Here is a 17,002-nt window from a genome sequence, read left to right as displayed (position 1 = left end):
GAGGAAACCAAAAGCTAGGACTATCCAACCAATGAGCAATCCTTGAATGTTCCACGGGACGTGTCCAAGGTTGTTGAGGGGTTTGGGCCGGTATTAGGTGTCTTCAGTTCGATTTTTCTCTCTTCTCCCCAAAACCTTGAATTGATAATACGGATGTTCTATTCGACCCACGGGGTTGAGACGATCATGATTGAGTCAATGCACGTATTCCGTAAATCTCCGAGTTTTCTGTTGTTTCTGCGAAAAAGAAAGAGAGATGGGACTGCGGTTGAAATACGGTTATCAGTCTGAATAAGCTTAATTTGTCTCTAACTATCTGCATTGCATTGATAAAAAATATACTCTTGTTGGAGAAAATTCGTCAAGTAATGATGATGCTGTCGGGAATCAAACGTACGGGGGATGATAATTCGCCCTTGGTCACAAATAGTAATGTTTTCTCTGCAAAGACCTTTTTAATGTGAAGGTGGGAGGGCTCAATGTTGCTCTTGTAAAAACACCAATCCATCGGTGACTTGCGCTCGAAGTACAGGATCTGAAGTCACTCGTGAATTGGTCTCCACGACCAAATCTGAAAGTTTATTTCGATGAACTTGGGTCTCGAGTATATGATGCAAGACATTGCATGGACAGGAACATACCTCTACCCTCCGTATGTAAGTATGGAGTATGTATGTTCATACATACTGTGTCTGGGCTCGATAGGCTTCAAGCGTGGGGGTTTCTTTGGTAAGGAAACGGACAAAACTCAAGAGCTGCCTCTGCGGTTAACACCCATTGCTCGCCACCACAGATGAGTTTCCTCGATCGCATCGCCCCTGTGCGCAGGAGCCACGTACAAGACAAACATTCATCCTCCACGAGGCTCTTTCCACCGTGCCAAGCAATGACAGGCGGCACAGTGTTTAGGATCGGGGACTATGTCCTTGTTCCCCGATTCTGGATAGTGATCCGAGTGCACCGGATCGGTGGGAATTCAGCAGATCCTTGCCTCTAGAATAATTGGGTCTGGGCCCGATCAGCTTGTTCAATATTCTCCACTCCAAAAGAGTAACGGTAGGAGCGCGCGCAGAAAAGACTCCGGCCAGAATCATCCGCAGGGTCGAGGCGGAGTTCCGCAGAATGTCCATCATCTATGTGCGCATTCCCAGAGTATAAGTACGAGATACCGTAAATAGAACACTTGCTGGACTGCATCTCGATGGAAATACAATCGGATGAATGTATCTCCAAACTCCCACGTTCGATCTCCATGCGTACGTGCTTCCTCCCAGGGTTGTTCAAAGCTGCAACAGGAGCTCACCAGCTTCATTGTCCTATCAACCCCCCACTACTCTATCGCGACATGGCAAACTCTGGTGGCGATCACTCGTCGAGGCCTTTTCAGCCGGGCTGCTTGCCACCAATTGGAAGTACCAGGGGCATGTGGGGTAGCCTGGCGTCGACGGGAAGAAGCAAGCCGTGCATCAATCATGAAGATTCGGCGATGCGGTGGAAAAGGTTGGGGCATGTGGGCTTTAAAGGGCCACAGACGCACAATCACGCAGGCAGCGGCGTCAAAGGCCACGAGAAAAGCCCCGATCCCAGAAACTTGCACCAGGTCTCAGGAAGCCCAGTAATCGACGGGCACCTAGGCAAAAGGGCCAATCGCCTGGGGAGTGAGTTCAATTATCCCCAACACCCAGGGCCGTATCATCGATTCACCGCACAGACCCGTCGAGCACAGGCCCTCCTAGCGAGCTGATCACTGTCCCGTCTTCTGCGCGCGAACTACAGGCAGATGAGAAGGCGGGAACGCCTGGGGAGCAGCCGTGGGAGTCTTCTCGTAGTCAAAGCAACCATCCATCTCCTTTCTCCGGTCACGAGTGGCTCCGTGAGTTAGAGGGGAGTCACCTTTGCAGTCTTTGTCGTGGTGTTAATTGGTTATTTGCTCACCACGACAAACTATCTCGCCGGTCTCGACTTTCAAAAACCGGGACCGAAACCTCAGCTCAATCGTGGAGAAATTATTGAAACACTTCCTGTCGACCGGCTCAAGGGTCCCGGAAGTAACTCTCAAAAGTCAATCAAGCACTCACTTCTCAAACGGGGGAATACAGATTGCAATCGTTCGCTTGCTCTGCATCGAACACTGAGGGTAGACCCTAGGCCCCGATTTCCCAGAATTTTGAGTGACTTGGCAACTGCAATTGTTTCTTTTTGAATTTCTCTGGTTGGTTTGGAACCCGTGCCAGCTGGCACCTTTCATTTGATTTTGGTCTGCAGAAACCCGCGGGTAGTCAGACCCAGATGATGCATCAAGCCGTTTGTTGCACACTTGTTTAGATTTATAGGAATGCCATCCGGGGTGTTAATGCCCTAACTGCGACGTCATTGCTGCAGCCGATGCCTTCTTCGGCCGCGATGTGAAGCAGAGCAATCAATTCCATGAAGCAGCCATGAATTGGAGGCCTCGATTCTCAAATCCACACTTTCCATACTGCAAGAATATCAATCTGTCAATCAATCATTCGTCTTGCTCGAATTTTCATATTGGGAGCTATATCATGTTCGAACAAAAATTCTTGCAGGGCTATCTGATTTTTGAGTAACAGAGCTCACCCCTGTTACTATCAGTGCCACCAAAAGGCACGATGGCAGTGTAGTCTCTTATATTCTATGCTTTGCCGTTCCAATGCAGCTATCATTGACTGGAGCGATCCTCTTTGAATTATGTCATGTTCTCACTGCTGTATTGGGAAAATCCTGCTTCATTCAAAACAACTATGAATTTTCATACGTGATAGATATAGCACTTCAATTCTGAAGGATACTCCATATCGAGCAGCGCGGACCCCAGAATCCTATGCAGCCATCCACCCTGTGAGTAATGAAGTCCTGGGAAACAGATTTCCCCTTTCCTCCTTACCCCCTACATGCTTTTTTTTAATTGCAAAATGAAGCTTTTCTATCATTCTCCGGGCGACACAGATGGCTCATAAGCCGCTGTGGTTCATGGCGTTTTCTAGTAGCACAATTGTGGACCTAGGCTTACTGCCTCCTGTACGGAATGCTAAGCTGTTCATTTTTAGGAAACACTGGGACTCCCCCCCATCATCTAGGGGACACAGCTGATGGGTGTCTGGCTTTTAGGCAAAAGTCTCTCGCTTTGTATGAAGTACACCCTAAATTTGCCCCTTATCCTTACGAATCGCTACGCCAATAAGATATGGATAACTATTGACCTTTGAAGTGTTAATTAGAAACATCAGCTGAAGCAAAACGACTCGGCCAACGAAATCGCTTGCATGTTAGTGCTGTCAAACCAAAACTATGCCTTACCGGCGGTATGGGTGATATGGACAATGTGACAGCCAAGCTGCTGGAGCCCCATATTCCCGTGGTTGGACCGTTATGCTATCGCGAGCGTGGTTCGTCTCTATTCTTTGGGAAAAGGGGTGAATTTGACGCACAATGAGGCATTTTACGTATGCTTCCATGACCTGCTTTGTGCACCCGTCCGTGCTAATAACGGAATGCCGTTGGCTTTAAACAAGCCCCTGACAAGGCTGAAGAAGCTCCTTTTCGGGATTAGAAGCATGTGAAAATAAAATCAGAGCTCTATGATTGGTACTTTTTTTTGTTTTATCAGATTGCAAGTTGGATATATACAGCATACATGGACCTTCCCCACTCACTACCCGACATCGTGAATCATCTCCTGTATCACATCCACTTGCTGACACTTCCCGCCATGGCCGGGTTGTATTCCTCATCATTTGGGACGGATCCCACACTGTGGTACAGGTCAAATGCCCCGAATGCACCAATTTTAAAAAAGAAAAAAAAAAGAAAAACGACAAGGTGCCGCGCTAGTCGAGATTCCCCAATAGCGGGTCCCAACCACTCTCCCGTATCCGTCTTCCGTATACACTCAACTGACCTCTCACAAATAATCCGTTAATCCCTTTCAGAATGGATTTTCCCTTCAAAGAACGGCCTCCTCCGTTACGAGGTTGATGATAGAGTGGCAGATTCGCCACCGTCCAACAGGCCTGCCTCTTTGACTAGTGTGTAAAACTGTCCGCCGCGTTTGATAAGCTCCGCTGGTGAATCGAATTCCACCACCCTACCACGGTCTAGAACAACGATTCGATCGCTGTCGAGGATAGTATTGATGCGGTGGGCGATGGTGATTATTGTCCGGTTTTGGAAGATGCTGCTTCGTAACATTTGTTGAAGGAGGGCATCGGTTTCCACATCAACAGCGGCCTGCGGCGAGATGTTGGGTTAGAATGCGTGATCAGACGTCGTTCAGGAACAGACGATGCTTACAGTAGCTTCATCCAAAACAAGGATATTGCTTGGTGTGAGGAGAGCTCTGGCGAGAGAAACAAGTTGTCTTTGTCCTTGACTAAGGTTTGACCCTAAGACGCCACAGTTTCAGCTTCAGATCAATGAAAAGGCGTCAAAGACAAATGGATACTAACCTCCTTCGTGGACTTGAGCGTCCAATTGACCAGGCATACCCGCAACATGATCTCTTAATCGTGCATGTTCTTGATTTGGTCAGCCAGGATCCGTTGAAAGGCTATAAGCCGGGACTCTTAAATCCATGTTTGACTCACCCAAAACACTCCATAGTTCGGTATCATCATGAACGTGTCGGGGGTCAAGGTTGTCTCGAACAGTGCCTTCAAACAGAGCCGCGTCCTGAGGAATGATTGCTAGACGGCCACGAAGGTCAAACAACCCGATCGAACTAATATTGAGACCATCGATACTATTGGATACGATGTCGCATTAGTAACTCGTTCGGGGCTGCGCATAAAGAGAGATACGGGTTAAATCCTTACCATATTCGCCCTTCGGCTGCCTCAATGATTCGGAATAGTGCGAGCGTCAATGAACTCTTTCCAGCTCCTGTTCGCCCTACAACTCCTATTTTTTCGTGAGGCTTAATTTCCAAGCAAACATCCTTGAGGACGAGATCCAAGCCCTCTCGGTATCGAGTGCTATAGTGGTCAAACGTTACACCTCCTTGAGAAGGCCAGCTGAGCGCCGGGCGATGTTTGAAGATCACGTCAGGTGCTTCACTCGGCAAATTTGCATACTCGAGCACTCTTTCCACAGAAACGATGTTTGTCTCGACCTCCACCGTTTGACGGACGATCCAGTTCAATGATTGCGTGATGTTAAGTGCGTAGGACATTGCAAGACCAACCATACCAGCCGTAAGCTTGCTACCAGTTGCCACAGAGATAATGGACAGCGACGCGGCCCCAAGGATGACCACAGAACCAATGAACTCTAGACGAACTGCCAGCCACCTGTTTGCGTTTATCGAAGGGAAATATGCACGGAGGTTTGCATCCGTTCGCCATTCGTTTTCCAATGCGAATCGCTTTTGCTGCCTAAACGCCCGGATCGTTGAAATGCCACCGAGGGTCTCTTGAAAATGAGCAAAAATAGGACTCTTGGTGATGCTGTCGAGGCGTTTGAGTTCTCGAGAGGTCCGTAGATAGTAACTTTGATAGCTGAAATATACGAAACCAAGGGGGACGATGAGGACGAGGAACAGAGGTGTGGATATTGCGATGACGATCATGGTAAACATAGCACGAGCACTGTTCGTGAAAAGCTACAATCAATTCGTTAGCTCAAAATCCGCGTATGTTTGCTCGTAAACTTACCATGTTAAACGTGCGAGCGAGAATCTCGTCGACACGATATATATCACTACGTACATAATATTAGCAACCAGTTGGCCTCGAAATGCTAGCATAACTTGAAACTCAATGACTAGGAAAATGGATCGACATACCTTGAAAAGCGGTTAAGGATTCGACCAGCTGGGGTCGTCTCGAAGAAACTCATTGGAGATCTGAATATCGCAAAAGCCATCCTTTCATGGAGTTTTCGAGACGCCTGCCCATCATTTTGTTAGTACACATATAAAAAGGAGACTTGGGTAACAGGAACCATACCTCAATAGAGCAGAATATCCAAAGAATCAACGTCTGCAGAATAACTAAAGCCGAAGAACCAATACCAAATGCAAAGTAAATACCAATATATTTTCCAATGCTCGGGTTTCGCCCTTCGATCTCGTTGATTTCAGACCATTTCTTCAACCAAAAGCTACCGGCGACTTGCATTGAATGGGCTGCGAGCAAGGCGACAAGGTAGAGAGCAACAGCGTATAGATTACTGGTTTTGGCGTATTCGCCATATACGCTCCATTTTACCTTGCCCTGCTCTGCAACCTCCTTGGTTTGCTTCGTTTTGATGCCAGTCTCCTCGTCGATAAACTTCGTCCGAGGATTCTCGGGACTTGCTGTGCTAGCTCGCCTGAGAGTTGCCATGCTTCCTCGTCGGATAGTGCCGCCACCGCTTCTCATTGGAGCGAGTGGAGCTAAGCGTTCCTGAGCTTCTTCAACTTCAGACAGATTTTCGTCGTCGCTTGTCTCGATAGCGGTGAGGGCCTCCGAGGTTCGAGGGCTATCGTCTTCTCGAGTGCTCTCACTTGATGCTGAACCATCCTCACTAACCGCAGAGCGAACTAAACCTGCTACCTCCCCTTTCATAGCGAGTAGCTGCTCGTAGGTCCCTTTTTCAATAATGGTGCCACTCCTCAGGAGTCCGATAAAATCAGCTTCTTTGAGAACCGGGATTGAATTTGTCGCAAGGATTCTTGTTTTACCGCACAGAATTCCAGTTCGGCCTAAGACTCGGTTGATAATATGCCTTCCCACATGCTGGTCAACCGCAGACAGAACATCATCAAGTAGATAGATATCAGCACGAGCATACACCGCACGAGCTAAAGTCAAGCGAGCCTTTTGACCACCAGAAAGTGAAATTCCTCGCTCTCCAACTTCAGTTTGGTCCCCATCTGGAAGAATTTGGAAATCGTCCAAGAGCGCACATGCTTCAACTGTCAAGTTGTAAAAGTGAGGATCCCAACGATGACCGAAAACAATGTTCTCTCTGACGCTTGCATTCATAACCCATGCCTGTTGCGCAACGTAGGCAACACGCCCCCGCATAATGACTTCGCCATTAATTTTCCAGAGGTCACCCAGTAACGCCTGAAGTAATGACGATTTTCCTGCACCAACGCGGCCGACAATGCAGCTTAACTCCCCTTTTCTAGCGCTGAAATCGATGTTCTCGAGAACACGTCGGCCTTCATGCCTATCCCACGTAAAGGTTGCATCTCTAATGCGTACAGATTCATCACCACCATGTGAAACGGGATCTTGGCGCAACACAGCGTCAGTCTGAAGCTCATCGGCAGTAAAAAATGTCTTCAATCGATTCACAGCAACGGACGCTTCTATTATCGATGTGATGACCATGGGAAGAATGGATAACGGGAACGTTAGGAGGTTGAAAAGGGTTAGGGCTGGAAAGACGATCTCCGTTGTTAGCGGTTTATCATTCGTCAAAACGAAAACGGCGAAAGTCGAACAAGACACCAAGAACGGAGTCGACGACCACGTAAAGTTGGCAACGGATTGTGTTGCCCCGATTTTCCGCAGGGTGTTCAATTCAAGGTCATTGCGAACGTGATTGAGCATGTTCATAAAGGCCGCATTCCATGCATAGAGCTTGATGCTCTTCATATTATTTAAAATTTCTGTCATCAATCGCGTCCTTCGATCCTTGTTTCTCATTTGCTTGATCTGGAGATTTTTCATCACCTTCGCAATTAATCCATTAAGAGGAATCATTAAGATCATTGCTCCAATACCAGCAAGCATACTCAGGCCAACAAGCTGGTAAAGAGACACCATGCAAAGCACAATCTGGAATGGTGCAGACCATAATTGCATGCCAAACTGTGCCAAGTCAGAAAGGCGCTGTTGATCAACTGCCATATAATTCACGATATCACCGGTAGATTTGGAAGCACGACCTTCGTTTGACAGCTTCAAAGATTTGGTGTAAATCATTGCCGTTAGAGAGGATTTCACTCGCATTCCAGTCTCAAAAGCTCGTTGGAAATATTGATGAAGGCAAATGGTCTGGACCACTGATACGCCGAACATGCCAAGGGCAATGGCGAGACCCCTTACAACAGGCTGAGGATTTTCACCACGATATGAATCTATGAATAATATCAGAAAGCGAAGCAATTGGGGCTGGGCAAATGCAAAGATATCGCTCCAAGTCTTGACTAGAGCCCCTCGGAAGTAGGGTCCGCCGAACGCCTTGAATAGAGCACGCCAGAGTGATGGTCCCTTCTTTTTTAACTCCGCGTCCCAAACCTTTTCAAGCTGATCGCCGGTTACACGAGTGGTATCTCTTTTACGCAGATTCCACAGGTCATCTTGCGTAAGAAAGTTTTTATAGCCATATTTCATCAAGGGAGTCATCCATGAGAATGTCAGTACCGAGAAAATGTCGGCATACTCATAGGGACACTCGTCTTCATCCCCTAATGCATCGTAAGCGCTTTGTTTCTTGGGAACCATATATTCCAAGACAAACTCCAGAATTGCAACGCCGAGGTTCACGTTAAAAATAACAAAATAAGGCAGGCGATCTTGGTAGGCTTTCCGTGAAATGAGCGACCGAAGCTTCACGGCGTGAGCAATGATGTAGAAAACCCAGTAGAAGAGGACGACTCCATTCGGCTGTCGACTTCGCCAGTGTTCATAATACTGAGCCATGTATATCACCACCAAAGAAGCGAGCAGGAGGATCGTGGACCAGAATCTGAAATCTTGGAACCAAACTCCGGGGAACGACTCAACTTGAAGAGAAGCTTGAAGAGCGACGAGGAAGAAGATGACCCAGATAAGAGACTGTCCCTCGATTAGCCTGTCTGCCGCGTATCGCCATTGAAGAACCATATACGTACCAGTTTCGCATAGAAATGCCAATTCTTCTGGACAGGCTGGGCGGTGCGCCGTCGCAAGAGGAGCCATAAAGCCCCCGCACCCATTAGAAGACCCCATACCGAGACGAAGAGAATCCAAGTGTCCATAAAGCACGGTGTGAAGTCATATCTACCAGAACTGATCGGGCCCCATCCTTCAGGATCACGGCAAAGGGGCTGGTGGCGGTTGGAGAACGGTTCACTATCGGCGGAGAAGTCCCCCAGGATCACCTGGGAGTAGGCATTATCGGCCATGTTCTGATCATGGAATTGACGACCAGAAGATGAGTGCTTTGCAGCAAGAGCCGTTAGCCGGAATGGACAATCGGTTGATGATGTCTAGTCGCAGAAACGGTGAAGAGCTGAGGTCATTTTCACATCCTTATGAAGCGAGCCAGACGAGCAGCCGAGCTTACAAAGCTGTCGGTCGGCTCGTTGCAGTTAGCTGGGTGGACGGCCAAGACAGCCGCTAGAACGTGCGCCAAGCGAGTGGAGCCACATGGATGACTAATTCAAGCGGAGTTGTCGGACGAAACACTCGGAGCTCCAGAGCGTTACTCCGCGGAATACGGCCCAATACGAAGACGGCTTCCCGTTGACTCCGGAATAGCTGCTGCGAACCAGCTGCAGTGCAGTATCAAACGATACCATCACTTTTAGCGCCTCCAAAGCTCGGTACAGTTTTTCGGGCGGGTTCTTATTACGGAATAGCGCGGGCTCTCCTTGAGCCGCTCTTGGCTAACTCTATTTTGACTTATATAATTGAAGGTTATTCCATCGTCATCGCTTGGCTATGGCAGTTGCACAATACGAAGCAGCGACGGTGGAGGGCTGCCGCTACACCATGTCGACACACAGACAGAACCCTGAAGAGCTTCTAAAGCAGCCTCTCTATGGTAAGTGTATTTAATTAGTTACTCTCTGTGGACCATGAGCTCACCAGCGGCTTTTCAGTCTTTGATCTTCCCAGAGAGCTCTTGGCAACCCTAGCAACCAAAAAGACCAGCAGCCACCCCGCCATCCAGCCAGACCAAGACAGTCCTCAAACCACCGACGAACATGGAGAAATCGGAATTGCAACTTCTACTACCTGCTCTTTGTGCCAGGTATCCTTTAATAGTGTCAATGAGCAACGAGTGCATGTACGATCAGACCACCATAGATACAACCTAAAAGCTAGACTGCGGGGCAATAAAGCACTGAACGAATTGGATTTCAATCAAGCCATTGGAGAGCTCGATGAATCAATATCCGGTTCAGAATCGGAGCCAACCGATGAAGAGGAAGATTGCCACAGAACCCCGGATAACAACCTTGTCGCACTCCTGAAGAGACAAGCTAAACTGGCATCACCTGAGACTGATCCTACCGAAACTTCTCAGAATAAGCGTACTGGAAAACAGCCATTACTATGGTTCAAAAGTCCCCTTCTTCCTCCAACAGTATTTTTGGGAGTTTATCGAGCGCTATTCACAGATTTGGAACAAGACTCGCAAGATCAGTTGGTTTCGTCACTGCAAAAGAAACAAACCAATTCCATAATACGAAATTCGAACCAAGATTCCCAGAAAGCTGCCCCAGATCAGGCTCAAAGCAAATCTACCCGGCATTATTTTCTATGTATGATGGGAGGAGGTCATTTCGCTGCAATGATCGCATCAGCTGCCTCTGAAATTAATAAGGGGGCCGGCGGTATCGAGAATCGAAAGCCAGTCATCATAGCCCATAAATCATTCCACCGCTACACTACAAGAAGGAAACAAGGAGGTTCACAATCTGCCAGTGATGCTGCAAAAGGCGCTGCACATTCTGCCGGCTCTACATTGAGACGGTACAATGAAGCTGCGTTGGAGAAGGAGATTAGGGATCTGCTAAAAGACTGGAAACATATGATCGATAAGTCGGAGCTTCTATTCGTGCGTGCGGCGGGACCCACCAATCGAAGGGTATTGTTTGGCCCTTATGACGGGCAGGTATTGAAACCATCAGACCCGAGATTGCGTGGATTTCCATTTAGCACTCGTCGGGCCACGCAAGCGGAGCTCTTGAGGGCTTACACTGAGCTGACGCGGGTAAAAATCAGCCATCTTGATGAGGCTACCCTAGCGAAGGAGCAAGAAAAGCATCGAGAGGTGGTATCACCGAAACCAGCTGCCCAAAAGCAAAAACCAAAGATCTCAAAAGAGGAAGAAGCAGCTATTCTTCATACGTCACAGATACAAGTGCTTATTCGGCGGTCAAAAGTTCCCGCGTTATTGTCATACCTTGCGAATAATACTATTCCTGCATCGTTCAAATTCCATTCTTCGGCCTCTCAACCAATCCACCGCTGTCCTACTCCATTGCACCTTGCTGCAAGTTCTAGTGCACCGGCGATTGTGATAGCGCTGCTCACCAAAGCAGGGGCTGATCCCACCATACTCAACGGAGAAGAACGCCCTGCGTTTGACCTTGCGGGCGATAGACCAACACGTGATGCCTTCCGCATCGCCCGACATGAAATTGGTGAAGCATCCTGGGACTGGGAAGCTGCTCATGTGCCGCCCCCAATCTCGAAGGAGGAGGTAGATTGCCAAGCAGATCGTGACAGGAGGGCCGCTGAGAAAGCTGAAGCGCAGAGGAGGGAGGAAGCATTGGAGCGCATAAAACAGGAGGATGCGAAAGGCACAACGCAACGAAAAAGGGCGGCGAGAACGCTTGCGCCTCGCGAAAAAACTGCGTCCGAAAAGAGAGAAGAAGAGATGCGAGGAATGACCCCAGAAATGAGGATGAGACTGGAGAGGGAGCGTCGAGCGAGAGCTGCAGAGGATCGTATGCGAAGAATGCAAGCTGGTCAGGGACCGTGAGCCCGGACGATGTTTGGCGCTTATTATAGGGATTTCAACCTAGCCGAACTTTTTTCCATAGTCCCAAGCATTCTTGCATGTGTGTGGAGACCTTGCCATCCGACTGTGCAGCAACTTGCATAGTGTACACCATTGTGGCTGCGTAGCAGAAGCATATCTTATTCTGCTGCAGCTCTGTGATATCCGAGGTATTCAGACCGCTTCTACCCCATGTTATCCACCGATCACAGATATTCGCGATTAATCTCGCTCGGGTCACATCCAAGGCCATAAGATACAAAGCAGCGCGGACTACGTCCGTTATTTTGTAACTGTTCGGAATATCCTTCTGAGCGATCAGCCATGATACACAGGCCTTTGCAACAATTTTATTGCTGAGCCTAGGTGAATTCACAACCTCCGTCACGCGCTTCTCCTCATACTCTCGTTTTAGCCTTTGACTCTCTCGATAATCATCCTGCATATTCCACATTGTAGCCTGCTCTCTCGCCCTCCGCGACGCTTCGGCTTGCGCCGGTGGCATTGATCTCTCAAGTTGCATTTGATGATGGTTCTCCATGAATCGTCGGTGCGTCTTCCACGGATCGTTAAAGTTTGGCTTTGGCCTCGGCCAATGAGGGACCTCGTGTTCCTGCATGATTCCCAGTATCTCCATGACACCACATGGCACAGCGTCTCGTTGCGTGGACTGAAGAACGTCAGAGGGCAAGGCGAAGTTCCACGCGCCGGTTTTCTCGACATGTGCTAAGGACGAGGCGATGTAGACGAACCACTGTACGACCATTTCGCCCAAATTACTGATCTCTCGAACCCTACCGGTATGGATGTTGGAGTGCTCAAAGAAAACACGGTCAATTGTGTCCCCTTCTAGACAGAATCTGATGCTATCGCTGCGGTTTGCTTCACCATGCAGCGCAACCCGCTTTTCTTCAATCAGAACGAGAAGGGATGGCGTTGTTGAGACAGCATCTGTATCCTTGCCTTCACCTTCTGTTGGCTCTGTGCTTTCAATTTGCCCTTTCTCCCCCGTTGAGGCGGGCTTTTCGTCCGTAGCTTTTCGTTTGCTATCATCGGGTTCACTCGAGGATTCTTCGTCTATCTTGATAATGCAGTCACTAGATTTGTAACTCTCCTTATCCAGATTCGCACATGTAGTAGAGGCCAAACCCGGCTGATGAATCCTCATCCAGAAGGGCGGCAAACATTCTTTACTTCGCGTATCCCAGTCACTGCTCCAATGCACTTTCAAACTCAACACCCCGTCGGAATCGTCCGGCACCCCAACGCGTAGCACACCCCCGAATTTACCCTGCGGCGGGCGCATCAAAACCGTCCCTGTCGGCGTCCACAGCCCACTCGTCCTTAGCATACTCCAACCATTCTCATCCGGTACCGCCCCGCGATCCAACAAGAACGAAACCAATTCATGAAACTCAATCTCCGCCTGGGGAACGCGCAGCTCATCCTTGTATTGAATCCGATACAACCTTTTACCCGTGACCAGGCGATTCCAGTGGAAAAACGACCAGGTGCCGCCCTTGAGGGACGATCGGGCTGGGTTGAGCTGCCAGTACTCGGGATCAAGGTCGCGGTCCAGAGGAGTTATTGTGCATCGGGGTAGCTCTACCTCGACGACGCCGGACATCATGCTGCCTCTGGTGACGGCAGAGTCAGAGTGACCGTTTCGCGCCAGGGCGAGACGGATGGATCGCAGAACGAGAAGTGCGCGGATGCAGGTGTATATGATCGGCATGACGCCGAGTACGGCGAGGGGTACACCGATGTAGGTGATGATGTCGGACGCGCTCGCAGACATCGCGGTGAGGTGTGCGCGATTCAGGAATTCCTATTTTTGGTGCTTTGCGACAGTTATTAAATAGGTATTCCGTACTCCGTACTTCGTAGTTATTCGTTTTTAGCAGGGCTCTTGACCAAACCAACCAAATCTAGGGATCTTTTAGAGCGCGAGGTGATCAATTGCGATGCGTCTTATCGACGTTCATTCTCTGCCGTAGCAATAGGAAGTAATTGCTTCATACCTCCATGATAGGAGGCTTACCACTCGGTCGCGGGCTTCATTTCGTATCTCCTGAGTGAGGTCGGCTCCGCTATTTTTGGAGTCAAAAAAGGCCTCGCGCTAGTCACGACCGTCGCGCGTGCCTCAGATAACGAACCAGCCTACACTCCGTACCTTGAGGGATTTCCACCTTGGACATTGATTCATGGAAATCCCGGGACGACCTGGTGGGAATATAATGCTGAATTCAAAGCAAGAGTTCTTATGGTGGGTTAGTTCTCATTCTAATTTCTAAAACACAAAAATTACCTCCATACGTTCTAACCACAGTATCTCAACTCCATCAAAGCTACAGCATCCATTAAGAATCTACCTACGTATAAAAGCCAATGGCTATGTCGGTTGGCTTCACCCATTCTCCTGCATGAACTTCTCCTGGCTTCCGGTAGTTGACGGGCTGGAAGCAAATGGGGGCCCCACAAAAATTCAAATGCAATCGTAGTTAATCGTACACGGAAACATTTGTTTGGTATCCTTTCTCTTTTCTGTCTCAGAGATAATGTCCCCAAAAAAGGGGTTGAACCGGCCAAGGTCAATGGGGCAAAAATTCGAGGAACGGCATTGTCCACAGTAGACATGCAAAATTATATCCCAAGCTGTCTTCTGAGAAAATAAGCACCAAATTATGGAGAGAACAAAACGGGCACTCTCTGTCCCACAAACGATTTCCACGCGGACCACCACCAAGTGCCTAGTACGGCTTGACAGTACAGGAGTGAGGGCCTCTTTTTCCTGCTTGTTGATTCATATCAAGGTTCTCCAAAAATTGGTTCAAAATTCTACAGCTCTCTTCCGAATACACAAGGTGGATCGTCTTCACGGCAATCTACCCCGTCGTCATATTGATCAACATCCCCATGCTACCTCCAGTCAAGCCATTGCACAGGAGACTCACATATGTACCTGCACGGAGTCAGCAAGCTGGGGAAGGGAGCCTGTCTCGAAATCGTGTTCGCTAACCCCCGAATCGGACTGCTAGCTGAATGGAACAATATTTTTTTCTATTCCTGCAACGTGTTTCTTGCTGGCCTGTTATTGTTCTCTGTTTCAGCTCAAATCCGTTGCTTTAGCTCAATGAAGCTTTTATGGTGTTAGTTAACCTAACTTGATCACCATTTGCTCATGTGCCCGTACGCCATCCAGTTTTTCAGGACTAGACGCGGTCGAAAACACAAGGCACCAGATGCTAAAGATCGTGAGCCTTACGACGAGCATCACAAGCTGAGTCGGGCTCAGCTTCTCAGAAAAGATATTTGGTTGATTTGACAAAATTTATCATTCTATAGATGCTGGGAGGTTAATAGGCCATGCCATAAAATAGGGCAAGACCCCAGCCCATGGATATTTATGTGGCTGCATATCCCAGCTGTTGCCGTTGAAGCGCTTCACTGCAGCGACCGTGAATGATACTAAATTATGCTGACAGGCTCCTAAAATGGGAACGCTGGAACCTGCTGTTTTGTTGTAGAAATCTCACCGTAAGATCTGCTTTTCATGGACCTAGAGGCCAGTTCAGCGAACGGGACAAGTCTACTAGGTGCCACCATGTCGTTTGAAAGAACTCGCAAAGCCCTTCCATACGGATTGCATTTCTTTCAAGGTCAGCCAATTGGTTGAGATCTTCCGAACGCCTTCAGCGGCCGCGCAAATTCCCAGGTGCAGAGGGTACTGAATGCCCCAGGTATGATTCGCCCTGCAGAGCATAATTTTATGTGCTCTCAAGCAGGATTTCTAGCTATTCAAAGCTCTATTTTAGTCGTTACATTCCGATAAAAATCTCCAATGACGCCCAAAAGCTTCGACCAATGTATTTATGCTGTGATCATGGTTGCCCTTGTTGATATTATCATTCATAAATGAAAGTGCTCCATTCATAAATCACTTGTGGATTATCGGCCGGTGATGTCCAGGAGTCTCTGTCCACTTGGAGCATTCCCAGATATGAAGCAACTTATTAGTGCTATATATAAGTGATTGAGAATGAATTTATATGGTAACCAGCAGGTTTTTGGGAGATGCGCTCTGCCGAGGAGCAGGCATGTGTTATGATTAATAAAATGTATCATTTGCATTTTGGCGATATGTAGTTTAAACCTTTCTTGGAGTGATTGGGTTAGTATTACTACTGGTAGTACTGTAGTGATAAAGTGACTGCTTCTGCAGATATGCCGAAGATTTAACCTGGCAAAAAGCGATATGATATGGGTATGTCCATCAAGATTCACTGTATGTCTTCACAAATGTCAGCCTATTCAGGCAGTGGCAGATGACTGAAGAACCTGGCGGGAGCAACTTCTACTCGATTGCCTCGGTAGATTGATTTATTTCTCTTCCTGACGATGTATTTCGTATAACTCACAAAGGTAAGCTGTTTATTGGATATCTTTTGTTGGAAGATCAATCTAAGAATAATCAGGAGAGTTATAACTGAAGGTGTTTAGGATCAGTTATAGATGTGTCAGAAATCAACTATGACAATGGGTTTCAAGTCGTCGCTAATCCATGCATTGCTGAAAAAAAGCCAGAAAGGTGCTAGCGAAGTGATCTTGGGTCACAAAGAATTTGTTTTCCACACTCATAGCTCGGCCTTGCTGGTCGCAAGAGTTTCGAATCCAGTAAACAGAGCTTTCATATTCTGCATCCTGCAGTGATGATGCAATGGAAGAAAAACAATGAAAGGGTAAAGCTTCTATGGTGTCTTTGAGAAATATGAAGCTCTCAGCCTCTGGCTTGCACTTTTTGCAGGCAGAACAAATAGCTTCGATGCTCAATAACCAAAATTGATCGACATTATTTTGGTATTATCAACCTGGGCTGGTGCGGCACAGCGCATATCAGATTCACAAGTTGGGTACCATTGCTTCGAAGTGTTTGTATGCATGTATGATGAAAGTGGTGCCTAGTAAAACTGTATATGACCGGTCTGAGCCGTATTAAATTGCCCGGCGATAAGAAAGTAAAGAAGAAGTGAGGCCAAGAAGACCCAGGCTGGGGGGAAGATCTGAGCATGCATTTCACCCTGAAAGGTAGGTAGGGCAAGAAGGGCTCACTAACAAACCGCTTGTAGGGACAGCAAAGTAGAGAGAAAGGAAGAGAAAGAAGAGAGGAGCAGAAAAAAAACATTTTATAGGGGACAGCCTGCTCGGATTAGTAAAGAGAGGCTAGTGCTTCCACCGCGGTCCGTGAGGTTATGGTGTAGCAGAGGTGACGAAA

General features: G+C 48.0%; 4 protein-coding genes across 4 annotated transcripts; 2 read left to right on the top strand and 2 right to left on the bottom strand.

Annotated features, from left to right (window-relative positions):
• Nucleotides 1–1,345: 1,345 nt before the first annotated feature.
• On the top strand, nucleotides 1,346–2,591 carry CIMG_11694 (uncharacterized protein; the record flags this gene model as incomplete). Its single annotated transcript, XM_012358650.1, has 3 exons — nucleotides 1,346–1,658; nucleotides 1,902–2,171; nucleotides 2,383–2,591. 3 exons carry the CDS (start codon nucleotides 1,346–1,348, stop codon nucleotides 2,589–2,591), a joined length of 792 nt encoding a protein of 263 aa, XP_012214073.1.
• A 1,007-nt stretch (nucleotides 2,592–3,598) lies between these two features.
• Nucleotides 3,599–9,224, bottom strand: CIMG_06167 (cadmium factor). Its single transcript, XM_001242270.2, has 9 exons — nucleotides 8,849–9,224; nucleotides 5,967–8,792; nucleotides 5,804–5,907; nucleotides 5,673–5,718; nucleotides 4,836–5,620; nucleotides 4,608–4,762; nucleotides 4,470–4,538; nucleotides 4,315–4,406; nucleotides 3,599–4,251 (listed from the first exon to the last, which is right to left on the bottom strand). The coding sequence occupies exons 1-9, from the start codon at nucleotides 9,119–9,121 to the stop codon at nucleotides 3,988–3,990; spliced, it is 4,614 nt and encodes a 1,537-aa protein (XP_001242271.1). The 5' UTR covers nucleotides 9,122–9,224; the 3' UTR covers nucleotides 3,599–3,987.
• Nucleotides 9,225–9,701: 477 nt separating this feature from the next.
• On the top strand, nucleotides 9,702–11,788 carry CIMG_06166 (C2H2 finger and ankyrin domain-containing protein). The gene is made up of 2 exons (XM_001242269.2): nucleotides 9,702–9,762; nucleotides 9,821–11,788. The coding sequence occupies exons 1-2, from the start codon at nucleotides 9,711–9,713 to the stop codon at nucleotides 11,710–11,712; spliced, it is 1,944 nt and encodes a 647-aa protein (XP_001242270.1). The 5' UTR covers nucleotides 9,702–9,710; the 3' UTR covers nucleotides 11,713–11,788.
• Nucleotides 11,555–13,717, bottom strand: CIMG_11693 (uncharacterized protein). Its single transcript, XM_001242268.2, has one exon. It carries the CDS (start codon nucleotides 13,526–13,528, stop codon nucleotides 11,747–11,749), a length of 1,782 nt encoding a protein of 593 aa, XP_001242269.2. The 5' UTR covers nucleotides 13,529–13,717; the 3' UTR covers nucleotides 11,555–11,746.
• Between the last annotated feature and the right edge of the window lie 3,285 nt (nucleotides 13,718–17,002).

This window comes from Coccidioides immitis, assembly GCF_000149335.2.
Source record: "Coccidioides immitis RS genomic scaffold supercont3.2, whole genome shotgun sequence".
NCBI classification, from domain to species: Eukaryota; Fungi; Ascomycota; class Eurotiomycetes; order Onygenales; family Onygenaceae; genus Coccidioides; species Coccidioides immitis.
This window is presented reverse-complemented; position numbering and strand designations above follow the sequence as displayed.

Excerpts from the sequence above, each read along its gene's own strand:
- CIMG_06166 (XM_001242269.2), top strand. The coding sequence starts at position 9,711 with ATGTCGACACACAGACAGAACCCTGAAGAGCTTCTAAAGCAGCCTCTC. Across the intron at positions 9,763-9,820 it reads TCTAAAGCAGCCTCTCTATG|TCTTTGATCTTCCCAGAGAG; the intron begins GTAAGTGTATTT and ends GCGGCTTTTCAG.
- CIMG_11693 (XM_001242268.2), bottom strand. The coding sequence starts at position 13,528 with ATGTCTGCGAGCGCGTCCGACATCATCACCTACATCGGTGTACCCCTC.
- CIMG_06167 (XM_001242270.2), bottom strand. The coding sequence starts at position 9,121 with ATGGCCGATAATGCCTACTCCCAGGTGATCCTGGGGGACTTCTCCGCC. Across the intron at positions 8,793-8,848 it reads GGCATTTCTATGCGAAACTG|TCTCTTATCTGGGTCATCTT; the intron begins GTACGTATATGG and ends ATCGAGGGACAG. Across the intron at positions 4,539-4,607 it reads CGAACTATGGAGTGTTTTGG|AACATGCACGATTAAGAGAT; the intron begins GTGAGTCAAACA and ends GACCAAATCAAG.